Source organism: Tetrao urogallus (assembly GCF_951394365.1).
Source record: "Tetrao urogallus genome assembly, chromosome: 14".
Classification (NCBI taxonomy): Eukaryota; Metazoa; Chordata; class Aves; order Galliformes; family Phasianidae; genus Tetrao; species Tetrao urogallus.
In genome coordinates, this window is record NC_136827.1 from 7,864,086 (window position 1) to 7,878,146 (window position 14,061).

At 46.5% G+C, this 14,061-nt stretch overlaps 1 protein-coding gene across 1 annotated transcript; it reads right to left on the reverse strand.

Moving 5' to 3' along the window:
* Positions 1 to 802: 802 nt before the first annotated feature.
* On the reverse strand, positions 803 to 13,817 carry LOC306951712 (E3 ubiquitin-protein ligase TRIM47-like; the record flags this gene model as incomplete). Its single annotated transcript, XM_079542240.1, has 7 exons — positions 803 to 1,322; positions 8,688 to 8,718; positions 9,152 to 9,291; positions 10,441 to 10,463; positions 10,567 to 10,800; positions 11,847 to 11,942; positions 13,203 to 13,817. The coding sequence occupies 7 exons, from the start codon at positions 13,815 to 13,817 to the stop codon at positions 803 to 805; spliced, it is 1,659 nt and encodes a 552-aa protein (XP_079398366.1).
* Between the last annotated feature and the right edge of the window lie 244 nt (positions 13,818 to 14,061).

Sequence of the window (14,061 nt, forward strand, 5' to 3'; positions counted from 1 at the left end):
CACTCTCTTACTGATCCTCCACCATTTACAGGCAAGGCACCATCCCAATGCTGGACACAGTGCTGGCAGCACGGGGTGAGTTGCACCTCCACGCATCCATCCCAGAACACAGACACTCAGCAAGAGAATAACGGGCTGCAAAGCTCATTATCCTGAGATAACTGCATCACAAGCTAAAACTCAGACCCAAGCAATAAAGAATAGAAACTAAATAAAAAAGAAGTGCCAGTTCTATGACACCAATGTCAGCTTTCCAGATTACTTCTCTCAATGCCACTGGCACATTTAACCACCTCATACTATCACCACCCAGGCTCACCCCACCCACCTGCCGGACACGAGAAGTTTCAGGCACGCACTCACAAACTGGCGTATGAACACACGAGTGAAAGAGGCACGAACACTGTGAAGAGATGGGGAAGAGAAGCAGGTGAAGCGGAAATCCAAGTTCTGCAAGAACCACTTTATAGAATCGCAGAAGCACCAAGGCTGGAAAGACAACTAAGATCCTTAGTCCAACTGCCGACCAACGCTCTAAGCCTTCTCTGGACGCGCTCCAGGGGCTCACCGCCCCTCTTTCAGCACGGGGCCCGGAACGCAGCACTGCAGACACAGAGGAAGTGCGGCCCGAGGCCGGCCCAGGGCTGCGCGAGAGGCGGGCGCCGGGCTGCGGGGAGGGGAACGCGCCGGAGCACAAAACGCACCCACTTTTTATACTCCTGAAACCGCAGTGTTCGCGGAGAGCGTATCGTTTAGAATGACAGCGGGCGTTGAAGTATCCAGGATAAGGAAACGGATCGGTTTATGTAAATCCAGTGCCACCCTCTGGATCCGAACGGCGCTTCCCTGCGAGCTCCCTTCGCTCCGCCGCTCCCCTCAGCTCACGCCGCGCGCTCTTCTCTCGGCTTCGCCACTTTCGTTCTTTTCTTTCCTGCCGGCTCGAAACACCGCAGTCGAAGACCCTCCGCAAAACGGGCCGCGGAACGCCGAGCCCACCGCAGAGCCGCGCTGACAGCGAGGCTCGCACCAAGTTCACACCGCGAGCCCCGCTTCGACCGCCCCGCTCCGCCCGGCTCCGCCCGGCTCTGCCCGCCGCCAACTCACCACGGCGTGCGGCTGGCGGCCGCGGCTCCGGAGGCTGCAGGCGGCCCGGCAGCTCCCGCCTCCCCGCCGCGACCCGGAGCCGCCCCCGCCGCGCCTCCCGTGGCCGCCGGAGGAGCCCGGAGCCGGCCCAGCGCGGAGGGACGGGCGTGCCCCGCCTCGCAGCCCGGCCCGAGCCCCGCGCTGCCTCCTGCCAGCCCTCGGTGCCCCTGGAGATCTTGCTCGTGAGAAACAACGGGCAGCGGGGCCCGGCAGCCCTCACCCCGCCTGTGCCTTCACCGTCAGCGCTTGGAGTGAGCAATGTGTCTGCTCTCACTTAATTGGCTTTTTTTTTTTTTTTTTTCCAAGCAAAGGCACTGGTAATGCTTCAGTTTTTACTTTCTAATTCGTTCCATGTGTGTTCTGAACTACCAGCGGCCTGACAAAGCCTCGTGCAGTTACTCATTGTAATCTCCTCCACAAAAAGAGCAGCCCAAAAAACTGAAGAGACAACTAACCGGAAGAACTCCTGTGAACAATCTGTGTATTTGCTAATTGAGCCTCTCCAACTTTTAAATTCAAAGATTAATAACTTGTTGGTAATATTAAGCAAAATTACCTGAATTTTCCATGGCTACTATAGTTATGGATATCGTAACAGTTTGTTACAGAATCACAGAATTGTTGGAGTTGGAAGGGACCCTTAAAGGCCACCTGGTCCAACCCCCTGCAATGAACACGGACACCACAGCTCCATCAGCACTCAGAGCCGCTCCAGCCTGACCTCATGTGTCTGCAGGGATGGGGCACCTCAGGGTAACCTGCACCAATATCTCACCGCTCTTATCGTAAGGAACTTCTACCTTATATCCAATCTAAATCTCCCTCTTCCAGTTGGAAACCATTTCCCCCTGTCCTGTCACAACAGACTCTTCTAAGAAGTCTGTCTCCTCCTTTCCCTTAGTCCCTCTTTAGACACTGACTCTGCTTTGGGGTGCCACTGATACTCACTGCAGTGTTTCAAGTTGTTTGCTTCAGTATCCAGATCTGTCTGGGAAGCATGTCCAGCTATGAAGAGCATGGACTCTCTGACTGTTCCCTACTGCAAGAGCTCAGTACTCTTTTTTTATCTTCCCCTGGACTAGGGGGTCATGGTCACAGTAGCTGAACCCGCTTCCCTTCCCTTCCCTGTTTGTACTGAAGAACTACATTATCATGACATTATCTGAAATCGAACATTGCCTAATATTTGCATTTCATGTGGAACCTTGAGCTGCCAAACAGCACGTCAATATATGAATGGAGAAAGCAGTGCTAAAGATCTTGTATTTAAGATCTGTCATTCTGTGGAAATACAGAGTACTTCAAATATGTCAGATTCACCCTTGCCACAAGGCTTCAACTGGAAGTGACGGTAACTGGAAGGTACAGGTTACAAGGGAAAAGAAGGAGCAACCTTCCTCTCCCCTTGCTATCTGCTGTCAGAATCAGCAGCAGCTCTAACTTCCCAATCCTTATAGGGATTTGCACTGGAGTTTTACTGGAGTTTAAGATATGGTGACAGCAACGCTATCAGAGTGGAACCTTGTGAGGACTGACATCCATTATAAAAGCACAAAGAAACAGCCTTTGTGCAGGAACTGTGTAGAAACCTAATGCCACAAAGCAAAGAAATGGACTCAGAGCTTTTTCATTGCCTTTCTGGTGGTGCTGGCTGTAGACCAGCTTGGATCATCAAACACATTGTGTCATCTTCAGAGCAATGGGGAAAGAGTATCTTCATGGGGCACAAGCAAAGAAGGTGAGATTAAAGAAAGACATCCCAAGCACTTTTTTTTTCAGAATCACTGCTGTTGTTAGGGTTCTTTTTCCTCCTTTTACTGTACATGAGCTACTGTTAGATTGCTGTTTTTTGTTTTTTGGGGTTATTTTATTTTATTTTATTTTATTTTATTTTATTTTTTTAATGCTGTAGATTGATTTTCTAAAAAGTGGGGGAAAATCCAATTTAAGATGAGTAAATCATTTAACTTCCCATTACTTTCCTTTTCCTAAGGTATATTAAGTTTTATGGTTAATGCATTTTTATGTGCAGGGAACCTTTGGCCGTGGAAAAGTCTGACTGGGTTTCTCATGCTAAGGAATCTCTTGCCAAAGAACCTGACCTGAGGCTTGCTGATGCACAAATGCTGACACGTGCCACCTCCCCATCCTGCTTAGTCTACAAGTCAAACCTGCTGCCTCTGTTTGCCCAGGTTTCGCCATCGCTTTTATGATTGTGAATCTTCAGAGAGCGGTTCATTGGCCTACAAAATAATATTGTTCAAGAGCTCCAGTGTGGGACAGCTGGGCGTGGTGAAAGCCACTAGAAACACGTCTTCTTTCTTGTCCTTCCTTGTACAACTTGTCATTTAACAGACCTCAGGCTCGGATTTGCAGAACGTTGCATGGAATTTGCAGATGGAGAAGATGAGCACTGCTTCATTTGCTGCACAGAGAGTTGTGTCTCTAGCAGCTTATAGGAGCTTGTGCAACCCTGCCTCTGTGTGCAAGCAGCTTGTCTGATCACCCAGAGGAGAAGGAAGACAGGCATTTCTGGAGAGAGCCCAGCCAGGGTAAGAGAGACAGCTGTCACCCACCCAGCTGCACTCTGCTTTAATTCCACCCTCACTGCACACAGCCGTGCTGCTGGTATTATAGCAAATGGCACTGGGCAATGTAAAGGAAGATAAGGACAAAACAGAAATAATGTTAAGCTGTCCTGAACTTCTTCAGTGTGAGCAGTCCAGGGACTTGGAACAACCTTCTGGGGGGCGTCTTGACATCTCCAGTGTGGAACCCCAGGTGGTGCTCCTGGGCTGGTGCTAAGCTGCTGGTTGGAGCAGGCCCTGGTGCCAGGCTGAGATGCGGTGCATCCGACCTGCTTAGAAAGCCCATCAAAGTAAGTAGCAGAAAGATGTTCTGGCTTTTGAAAGGCACTTTTTAAGAAATTTATTTGATTATAAATTCAGCCACATGCTTGGCAAGAGCAAAAAGAAGCTGTAAAGTCAGCCATTTCACTCTCAAAAGTTTCCATCAAAGATGAGACAAAGGCCAAATAAAAATGGCGTGGATGGAGGGAAGGGAGCATAATAGATATTGGAAGTTGTAATTAATCAGACTATTTAGGTAATCAAAATACTTAAGCCGTAAAGACATAAAAAAAGAAATTAGCTCTGTCCATATCTCTGGACTGTATCTCTACAGTTATATTAAGAGACATTGCTCTGTATTAATAGTTGTGCAGAAATGCTGAGCTCTCAGTGAATGCCAGAGTCCAATACGGTCTCCTAGAATAAAAAAGCTAAGTGTTACATTTTTTAGTGTTTCTGTGGAGTACAAGGCTTAGTTACTTACTGGATTCCAGTGTGCTTTCTTACATTCCTTTCACTGCCTTTCACTTCTCTTTGCTTCCTCAAGGCTAATCTGTGGGATATTAAAAATGTGACTCGTGTCAAATTCTCTGAAGTTCATCTTTGCTAATCTTACAAGTCAAATATATTGGGACATAATCTGCACCATCAGCTTTGTGTCTAACTCAGAAAATCTCATCTGGCAATGGCGCACTGCCCAGGGAGGTGCTGCACCCCTGGAGGTGCTCAAGAACCATGGAGGTGTGGTACTGAGGGTCATTACTGGGCATGGGGGGGATGAGTTGATAGTTGGACCTGATGATCTTGAGGTTTTCTCCTACCATGATGATTCTGTGATTCTACGTTCATGTTAATTTAGCCTGTAATAGAGCCACCTTCTTCTGCTCCGTTTTGGCAAGTGCTACAAATTCATGTATGGTAAATCTAGTAGTGAAGAACTGCATGAACTTTTCTCTTCAAATCAAGTGCTATGCAAGTTCCATTCAGGTAATTATTGCCTTCTGATTGCTATCTAATACTCTAATACATGTATTTTTTATATATATATATATATATATCCTGGGACACAGGAAGATATGTTTGTAACACAAGTCCACACCAGGGAAATACTAAACTGATATTTCACAATGGGATATGGAGGTGCTGACATTTGCTAAGTGTAGCCAACTGAAGAGATGCAGTGAGGTGGGGAGAAGGGAGCTACTCAAAATACCTTGCTGAATAACCTCTCACTCTGTACTGATTTGCAGCAGCATAGTGAGTTGCTGCCTGCAGCAGCACTGAGCTGCAATTGCTGGTCATGGCTCCTTTGCTTGGGGTGAAAGCAGTAACTACCTGGCAGAGAACAGCCTTAGTAATAAAAGCACTGAGGGACTGGCTCGTTTCTTTCACTTTATTTTAGTGGTTGAGAGTAGCTGTCCTTTATGTCCTGCTGGCTTGCAGTGGTAGGGAACATTTGCAAAGTCACCTTGAGCTCCCAAGATTTGGCCATGCAGTTTCTGTTATGCTGACAGCAGAAGCATGCAGCAGAGCAAAGGCTGCAGATCCACAGCAGTTTTGCAGTGCATTTAAATCTGGAAAGGAGATGTTGTTTGCTGCCTTGATCATTTTTAATCCCTGCAATTAAGTCCCTCCAGTCCAGATCACTTGGAAAATGCAGCAGTGATAACCATCAGGAGCTGCGCTGGGAGCAGTGGTGCTTGTGTAACACTTGCTGCCCACCGCACTGGGTGTGCAGTGCTCCCAGGCACGGCCCAGCTGTGGAGACAGCCCCGTGCCTCCCCAGGCCTAAGTTCTTCACTTCTCAGATTTCAGAAGAAGCAAAGGGAAACTATGGCATGGAAATAAGGGAGGGGAAGGCATTACAGACATTAGCACTGCTCCTACAACAGCAACTTATTGAGAAGACCAGGTGCGTTTGCTGATCACCTTTCCAGAGCTCATTTGTGATGCTTAGTTTCATTACATACATAAAGTGTTTTTGTTTGGTTGGTTTTGTTTTAATTTTAAGCGTTCTTATTTAAGTGATTCATCTTGTGCAAATTCACCAGGTAAAGTCTCTTCATTTTACTGGGAGTGCTGAGGACACCATGTATAATTTTTAAATGCTCAAAATGGAGGCCAGCAGCCACACAGACCAGAGAATGTGAAATTGGAGTGTGAAAGCAGAGACACTAGCCACATGAAATGTAATAGGCACTTCCATCTGTCCTGGAAAAGGGAGTGGAGATCAGCAATTTCATTGCACACCCCATCAACACACAGTCCTCACACGGTAAACCACTGATTTCAGTCATCTCTTTGTCACATCAAAAGGAGAGGACACTAACAGAGAAGGTTCTGCATTAGGATCAGGCCTTTTTCAGTCCCTTCATATAGTGATGGACGACCACAGTATTTTGCATGGCTCTTTGAGAAGTCTGTACGAGTGTTTAATATGTCTTGGAGGCTGTAACACAACAGAAAGCATGACAATGACAGCAAAGCAGCAAGGTTCTAGGCTGCAACAAGTGAGGAATTGATGAAACTCAACAGCCACGGGCACAGAAATAAAGGAAAGAACCTGCTTACTTTCAGAAGGCATCAGGTATGCCGGGATCTCCAGCAAGATGCCCTCACCTCCACTGCCAACCCTTAAATGAGGTCTGGGAAGGGGTGGATCCTGGCACCATCCCTGAACTCCCCTGGGTTGTATGCACCTGAACTCCCCTGGGTTGGCCCTGCCTTCCCACCAGGTGCTCAGTCACTGCTTCAGGCCATGAAAACATTTCCACAACAGAGGCTGACTGAGCTATCATACAAAGACAATTCCATCTGTGCTGTAACGATCACTTGTTACGTGTGGTTATCCAAATAGTGCCACGGTCCTGAACAGCTTTCTACTGCAGCCAGCCACAAGCAGTGTTCCTAACAATCCCCACTGATGGTATGAAATCAAACAGCCTTTCTCGTTTATATCTACAGCTCTTTATTTGGTTACGCTACTGTAAAATGGCAACCTAGTCACTTCAACTAATAGGACAGGAGAAACATTAATGCTACAAGATGCTGTAGTTGGAGATTTTCTTATGTTCATGTTAATACTTGACACTTATTTTCAAAATTGGCATTGCTATAGAACTGCTTTTAATAGGAGGTTCATATGGAAGACCAAGACACTTAATGGCAACCTGGAGTTAAAGAACACTTTGGACAATGTTTAACTTCCTTCTCTCCATGTCCTGAGCTTTTTGGCATCTCCCTTTCTTCCAGGAATACGTATACCATTCACTTTGTCCACATCTTCATCCTTTCAGTTGGTATTATACTGTAGAAATACACAAGATGAAAAAGATTCACACAGTAATAATAACTGTAACACTGTAATAATCTAAGGCTGGCTCTGTTAAAGCCAAAGCAGCCATATTGTTAAGCTGAGCTGTGTAATTTAAACTTTATTGAATAGTTTACTAGTACCACCTACCTCTTGTGCTCTCCATCTATTCAGTTAATGAAATTTATGGCATTATTTTCGTTTTAACTTCCCAAATTTGTCTGGTAAAACAAGCAGATCTGCAGTTAGGACAAGACAGCACTGTTTTCAATCCTCTACATCCCATCCAAAGTGAAATTTTATCATCAATCTATCCATTAGAAATGCTTGTCACCGTGGAATCTTTTCCCTTCCAAAACTTAAAAAGTGGTGAAGAAAGTGTCACTTCTTCTTTGAATTTAAAAAACAGAGAAATAGAACAAAACTTATTTTGTAAGATGAACTTCAGTTGCAGAAAAGCAACGATTAAATCTTTCAACTAACTTGTAAATAAGTTTTCCTTAGAAAAAATTTATAGGACAAACATCACTTCCTACCCAGCAGAAGACTGTGCATTATGGATATCTGAGGAGTAATACTGTTTACAGGTTTAATATCTCCTGCAGCATCTGAATTTGTCTCTGGATGTTTTCAGGCACTGGGCTTGCTCAGAGGGAACTCTTCTTTGGTCTTTCCCAGGGGCAGGCTCAGACGTTTACTGAGTACCAACACAAAACCTGCCTCTCCATCAAGCTCAAGATAAATAATTTCTCTGTCAAGTTTCCACAGATTTCTGCAGATTTTGTGAACTGTGCCCAGAGGCTGCACTTCTGCTGGTCTCACCTCTCTCATGGAGAAGAGAAACATACAAAAAAATGTTGCTGACACTTTTAGGTGAGATATTTTCTCTGCAAGATGCACAGCCCCATGCCAGCCTCCTGAGGAACAGCGAGCATTTTTGAACACTTACTGTTTGAACTGCTACCAGCAGCTGGATCCTCACTGTAAAGAGACAGCAGTGAGTGTTAGAGCCTCATAGAACATACATCACATCTTGGAAATAATAAAACAGGTGACGTTAATAGATCTGACCCCCCTATTTTGAGATAAATGACAATTTCCACATATATGTCCAGCTCACTAGTTTTCTGGTTCTGTTGCCATCTTTTGTTTAATGTTTTAATAAAAAAATTTATTTTAACAAGTTCTCAGCTATATTACATATTTTATATGCGGCCCAAGACAATTCCTCTTCACTTAATGCAGCCAGGGCACAGCAAAAGGTTGGATGTCCACGTCTAGGATCTGCTTGGCTCTTCCTGAGACCAAAGCACAGGACCAGAAGATGTACAGGCCGTAAATTCTGCTGCAGAGTTATTTCATAACTAAAGAAAAGGACTTACCTCTTCCACTTAATCTGGTTAGTGAGTAGTCCTAGGAAAGATTGAGAAGAATGTTTTACAAAGTTGGCAGTGCATTCAAGTCTGTGACTTGGCGCTGTGCACTTGAGACCACGGGCAGAGATAAACTCAGTGGGAAGGAGGGTGGGCAAACAAAGAAAATGTTTCTCAAAATCAGGATTGACTGTCCAGTGCCTCGCAGGCAGGAGAAAGCAGGGAACCAGTGCAGAGGAAGGAGAAGCTGGCTTTGCACAAGTTTGGAGCCCTTGTTTTCAACTCCAGAATCAGCCTTACTGCCCCTTCCCTCCTACCTCTCCATCAGCCCACACTGCACTGTCAAACCCCCCAATCTCACTTGAGTTCTCACTCTGAACCTTTGTGGGAAGGAGCCAGCGCTGGGCACCAAGGGGAGGAGGCTCTATCACACTCAGCCACGCACTGCTGGTGGGTCAGGGCAGGACACTCACTGTGCACACTTTGCAGGTACATGTCCAGGCGGGATGAGCAGTCCCCCATCAGTGTCCGGAAGCTGCTGACAGAGGCCTCGTTCAGTTCCACCGCTGACACGTCCATCTTCGGACAGATCCTGAACTTGTGACTCGAAATGCTAGGATGCAAGCAGGCATTTCACCACAGAAAGCCATTTAGTGTTGAAGATTTAACAAACTCTTTTATTAAGAAGGACTCTGCAAAGAGGACAGTGCATTGTGGTGTAAACAACTCTTTGTTAAGGTTAAACAAGTCACAGCTGTTAAAATTAACAATTTATTTGGCATTACCTGTTACTTACCAGACCCACAAAAGACCTTTGAAATACTGAAATGAGAAAGGAGGAGCCATAGTGTTTTTGTGAGAAGCTGCTTTGACCTATTGCAGGCAGGCTGTCACTGTTCTAGCACAATGACCATTGTGATAAAAAGAAAACGCCAGACCTATTAAATGGTCTCCAGGCTTCTGGAAAACAGCTTCGATCCCACAGGCTATATTTTGATTTGCAGCAGAGCTGTGAGTAACAGAATGCACTGCTGCCAGCACAGTCGCCAGGTATGCAGTGATTCTAAGTTATCCTCACCGTCCAATCTCAGCCTTAATTTGTGCAAGGTACAGAGATGAGCTCTTTAGAATCCAGGTAGACGTTAGAGCTGGCTTTCATGAGACTGAGGAGTTTACTGCAGCAACAGAATCCCTGGTGGATACGTAACTTAATGTACTGGCAGTGTGGTTTTGCACCATTGAATTACGACAGACACCCAGATGTCAGTTAGGAAGTGGTAAGTTATAAATTAAATGTATCACCTGCAGGAGAAGGCAAGTGCTCTGTCAAGTCATTGCACTTGTCCACAAACAGAACCCAAACTGAGCCGGTCATCTCCGCAGCCAAGGGCTGCTCAGTGCAACTGAGTGTGGGAATGTCACAGATACACAGCTGGGAGAGCACTGCTGTCTGTAACCTGAACCCTTATGGTCTCCACCTCTAACAAAAGCATTTTTGTCATAATAAAAGCCAGTAGTTTTCACCAGAATCCAGTAACCATGTAGCTAAAGAAATTGAAGCTGTTTTGGGCCACTGGAATGGTCAGCAGCTATGTCCCCATCTTTGTTAGTTGTGTGGGCATGGTGCCCTCTGGCACAGATGGAATAGGGAGCAGCTTTGCAGACGGGGTTCCAGGACAGAGGGGCACATGCAGCAGGTTTGATCTCAGTTACCCACATCATATTTTTTCAAGGAAAACAAGTGTTTTCAGATGGAATGTACCTGTCCAGCACCAGCCTAAATTCCTGTGATTAAGATTGAAAAAAAAGAAGAAGAAATCATTAGTGTAATTTCCAGAAAGGGCAGCTGGCTGAGAAGCGGGCACACGAACAAAGAACAGCTGCTTACTTTGACGAGGTGGAAAGTGTTTGGTTGTTCTTTTATCTTCTGCAAGGACTGAAGATGCTGCACAAGCTCAGCTCTCTTTTCTTCCATCTCTTTCTTCCGCTTAGCGCATTCTGCCAGTTGTGATTTCTCACTGGATCGAATATCACTGAAGATCTTCTTCTCTTTCTTATTTATCTGTGTCTTTATCTCTCCAAACATCCTTTGCAGCAGGAAAGTCACTGCTTTCGTATTGCTCTAAATGAAGAGAGAAGAAAATGGTGCACTGGCTCAGGTGCTCAACTAGGGGTCTCTACTAGATTTGTATCTGTCCTTTCAGCTTTAGAAGGAAGCAGACGATAAGCGTTTGCTTAGACTATGTGATAAACACAAAAAATTCTGAAAATTACCCTGCTGTAGCAACAGAATCGAATAAAATCCAGCTAGCAATGTGAGAACCACACTGCTAAATGCAATACCTTTATTTAAAGGATAAAAAGCTTTAAAAATATATAATGCTATGCACAGACTGTGGTGTGCAAAAGACTAAACTCTGCCAGTCCTGCCACCACAATAAAAGGTGGAGTTTCCCAGCTGGTTCCTTCTGAGAAGCTATGCTGGGAGACTATAAAAAAGCTTGATGGGAGCTTCTTAAATCAGTGTTTTCCCTACTTTGGACTGCATCTCTTTCTATTCATCTTTTTTTCCTACTTGTACTGATAGTTGAAGAGCTGGACACCTAGATGATACCTGAATTTTCCTCCTGATTTGACAACTGTTCTAGCTAAAAGATTCTATGTTCCTTGCTTACCATATTTCTTCTGCAGTTGTAATAATACTGAACAGCCAGTATATTTCATAGCGAGCACCACTCCTAATTAATTAATTCTTGCAAAAGAGACAAACTAGATCCTAAAACCTAAATAACCACATGTTAAAATGTAGAGAAGAGTTGCAAAGGATTGGTTTGACCGTTCCCAAGGGCTCCAGATGAAATGAGGAAGGCAGCCCACAGCAGTGCAGTCAGTGGAGGTCACCGGCTGCCATTCAGGCACAGCTCTGCCCTGTCACAGCCTCAGCATCCCTGTGCAGCCCTGGCTTGAAACTGCTGTCACAGAGCAGTTTCAATACCACCACCTGTATGGGGCTGTGCCTGATGTTTTCAGTAATTACTGGAGTGCCTTTGCAGGTGAATCTATCAGAACAACTTGCTGAATGTGACACCACAATATTATTGCCATCATTTATTTCTTAGAAAACACGGAGGGAAGATGCTCTGAATTAGTCGTGAGCTGGGTGCATACCTCAATCTGATTCTTGTTTCGCTGAAGCTCCTCGAGGGCGATAGAGAAATAATTTGTGTATCTCAGCAGCTTATCCATAGTGTGAGAGAGGTCATCCTAGCAGAAGAAAAAAGAGCATTGAACTTCACAACAGGGAAGCAGCATGTGTATTATTAAACCAGGCCAGCCGTTTGTGGCACTGGTGAAGCAGCATGTGTGCCTGCTTTCTCCAACACCATGCTTGCAGTAAGCTCTAAAATAGGCTGTGTTACTTGCCTCCTTTTAAAGGTAGGGTAAAATGGCAAAACCAATATAATTTTTGAAGTCTTTCAAGCCAGTGTTTAATTTTGATGTATGCGTGACTTTGTATATGGTAGATTAATCAATTAAAAACCTTCCCTTTGAATAAGTAAATTTCTCTTTAAATGAATAAATCTCACTTTGTCTGTTCAAGTTCTGTTCCCGTCAGAACCTCCGCATGTGCTTAATGTAATCCAAACCCTTGGTTTTCACAGCTGTCAGTGTTTGTGGCATCTATGGGCAAGGTAACAAGTGACCATCTTTTCAGGACATCAGCAATACATCAGTACTTACTCACCCAGCTGCTTACTTTGGTACAGTCCCTGAGTGCTGTTACAATGTATGCTGGCAGGTTTCTGGGTGATGTTAAATTTTGCGCTTCAGGGATGAGGCAGGCTCTAGACATTGCTCAAAGCAAGTCTGGATGTGGCTCCAGGCAGCCTGGTCAAGTGGATGGCGACCCTGCCCACAGCAAGGCATTGAAACTAGAAGATCTTTGAGGTCCTTTTCAACTCACGCCATCCTATGATTCTCTGATTGCTGCCTGGCTGGTGCTGGCTACTCCTCACCTGCTTCCAGCAGTGTTTTCACACCTCCTGCACGCACTAATGGCCACAGCAGCACACATGCCAGTTTCTTAAACCTCTTGAGTAAAAAATTATACCAGAAAGCTTAGGGTTTTTGTTTTTTGTTTTTTTTGGTTTTTTCTGTGAGATATTTGTCATAGCTGGAAAGTTTTAAGTTTTGAAAAATGTAAAGATGAAGAATCAAATCTGACTGAGGTTCCTTGCCCCAAAAGGCTTTTGTGAGAGGAAAAAGCGCCGCTTTGGAGGAAGAGCTCGGTAATCTCCTCAGCCACCACAGAGGAGGAAATGACAAGCAAAGCTCAGCACATAGGACCAGCATGCTGGCATGCCCGTGGTGCCCCTGCCTGCCTTCAGCCCCCATCCCCACCCCAGAGCAAGGGTTAAGCGTTCCTGCCCCCATCCCCACGCTGTGCCCCTCTGCCCCCATGCCCAGGCTCTGCAGTGAGACATGCAGGGCCTCGGGGAGAGGAGAGAGAGGAGGGCCCCTTACCAGGTTCATGTCATGGGCCTCCTTCAGGGTGAGGATCTTGTGGCCCTTGTGGCACCCTGCAATGGAGCACAGCACGCAGATGAACTGCCTCTCGTCCTGGCAGAAGTACTCCAGGACCTTGCCGTGCTCCTGGCACCTCCTCTCCTCCATCGAGCCGCCCGTGCCCACCTCCACCAGGACGTGGTCCCTGTGGGAGGCCCTGGCGCCGTGCTTGTCCAGGTGGGCCTGGCACAGGGAGGCATCGCAGATCAGGCACGTCTTCACGGCCGGCTGGGGCTTGTCAAGGCAGAAGTCACAGGGAACTGCCTCTCCGTTTTCCGTCGCAAAGCCCTCGTCCTGCTTCCCTTTGTTGGCCAGATACGTCTCCACGATGCTGCACAGATGAAAGTTATTTTGCAGTTCCAAGGTGGGCCCCAGCTCGACCCGACACAGCGGGCAGGAGTAGGGGGCCTTGTCCTGCTGCTGGGTGCTGAGCACCTTCTGGACACACTGCTTGCAGAAGCTGTGACCGCAGCGGAGTGACACGGGGTTCTTGTACAGGGACAGGCAGATGGAACAGCTGAGTTCATCTTCTAAGCTACAAGAGGCTCCAAATTCTTCCTTTGCTTTTGCCATGGCTGCACGACCGATAGACAGCACCGACCAGACTGCCAGAAACGAAACTGAAAGGCAGAGGGCCAGCCCTGCAGCCCCGCCCCCTGCAGCCCCGCTCCGTGCAGCCCAGCTCCCTGCACCCCGCCCCCTGCAGCCCAGCTCCCTGCACCCCGCCCCCTGCTCTCTGGGGTGAACAAAATGCTCCCCCATGTGAGGCGTGTTATCGGCAGTTCGCCTGCAGCCCTCTGCCCAAGTGAGCCCTGGA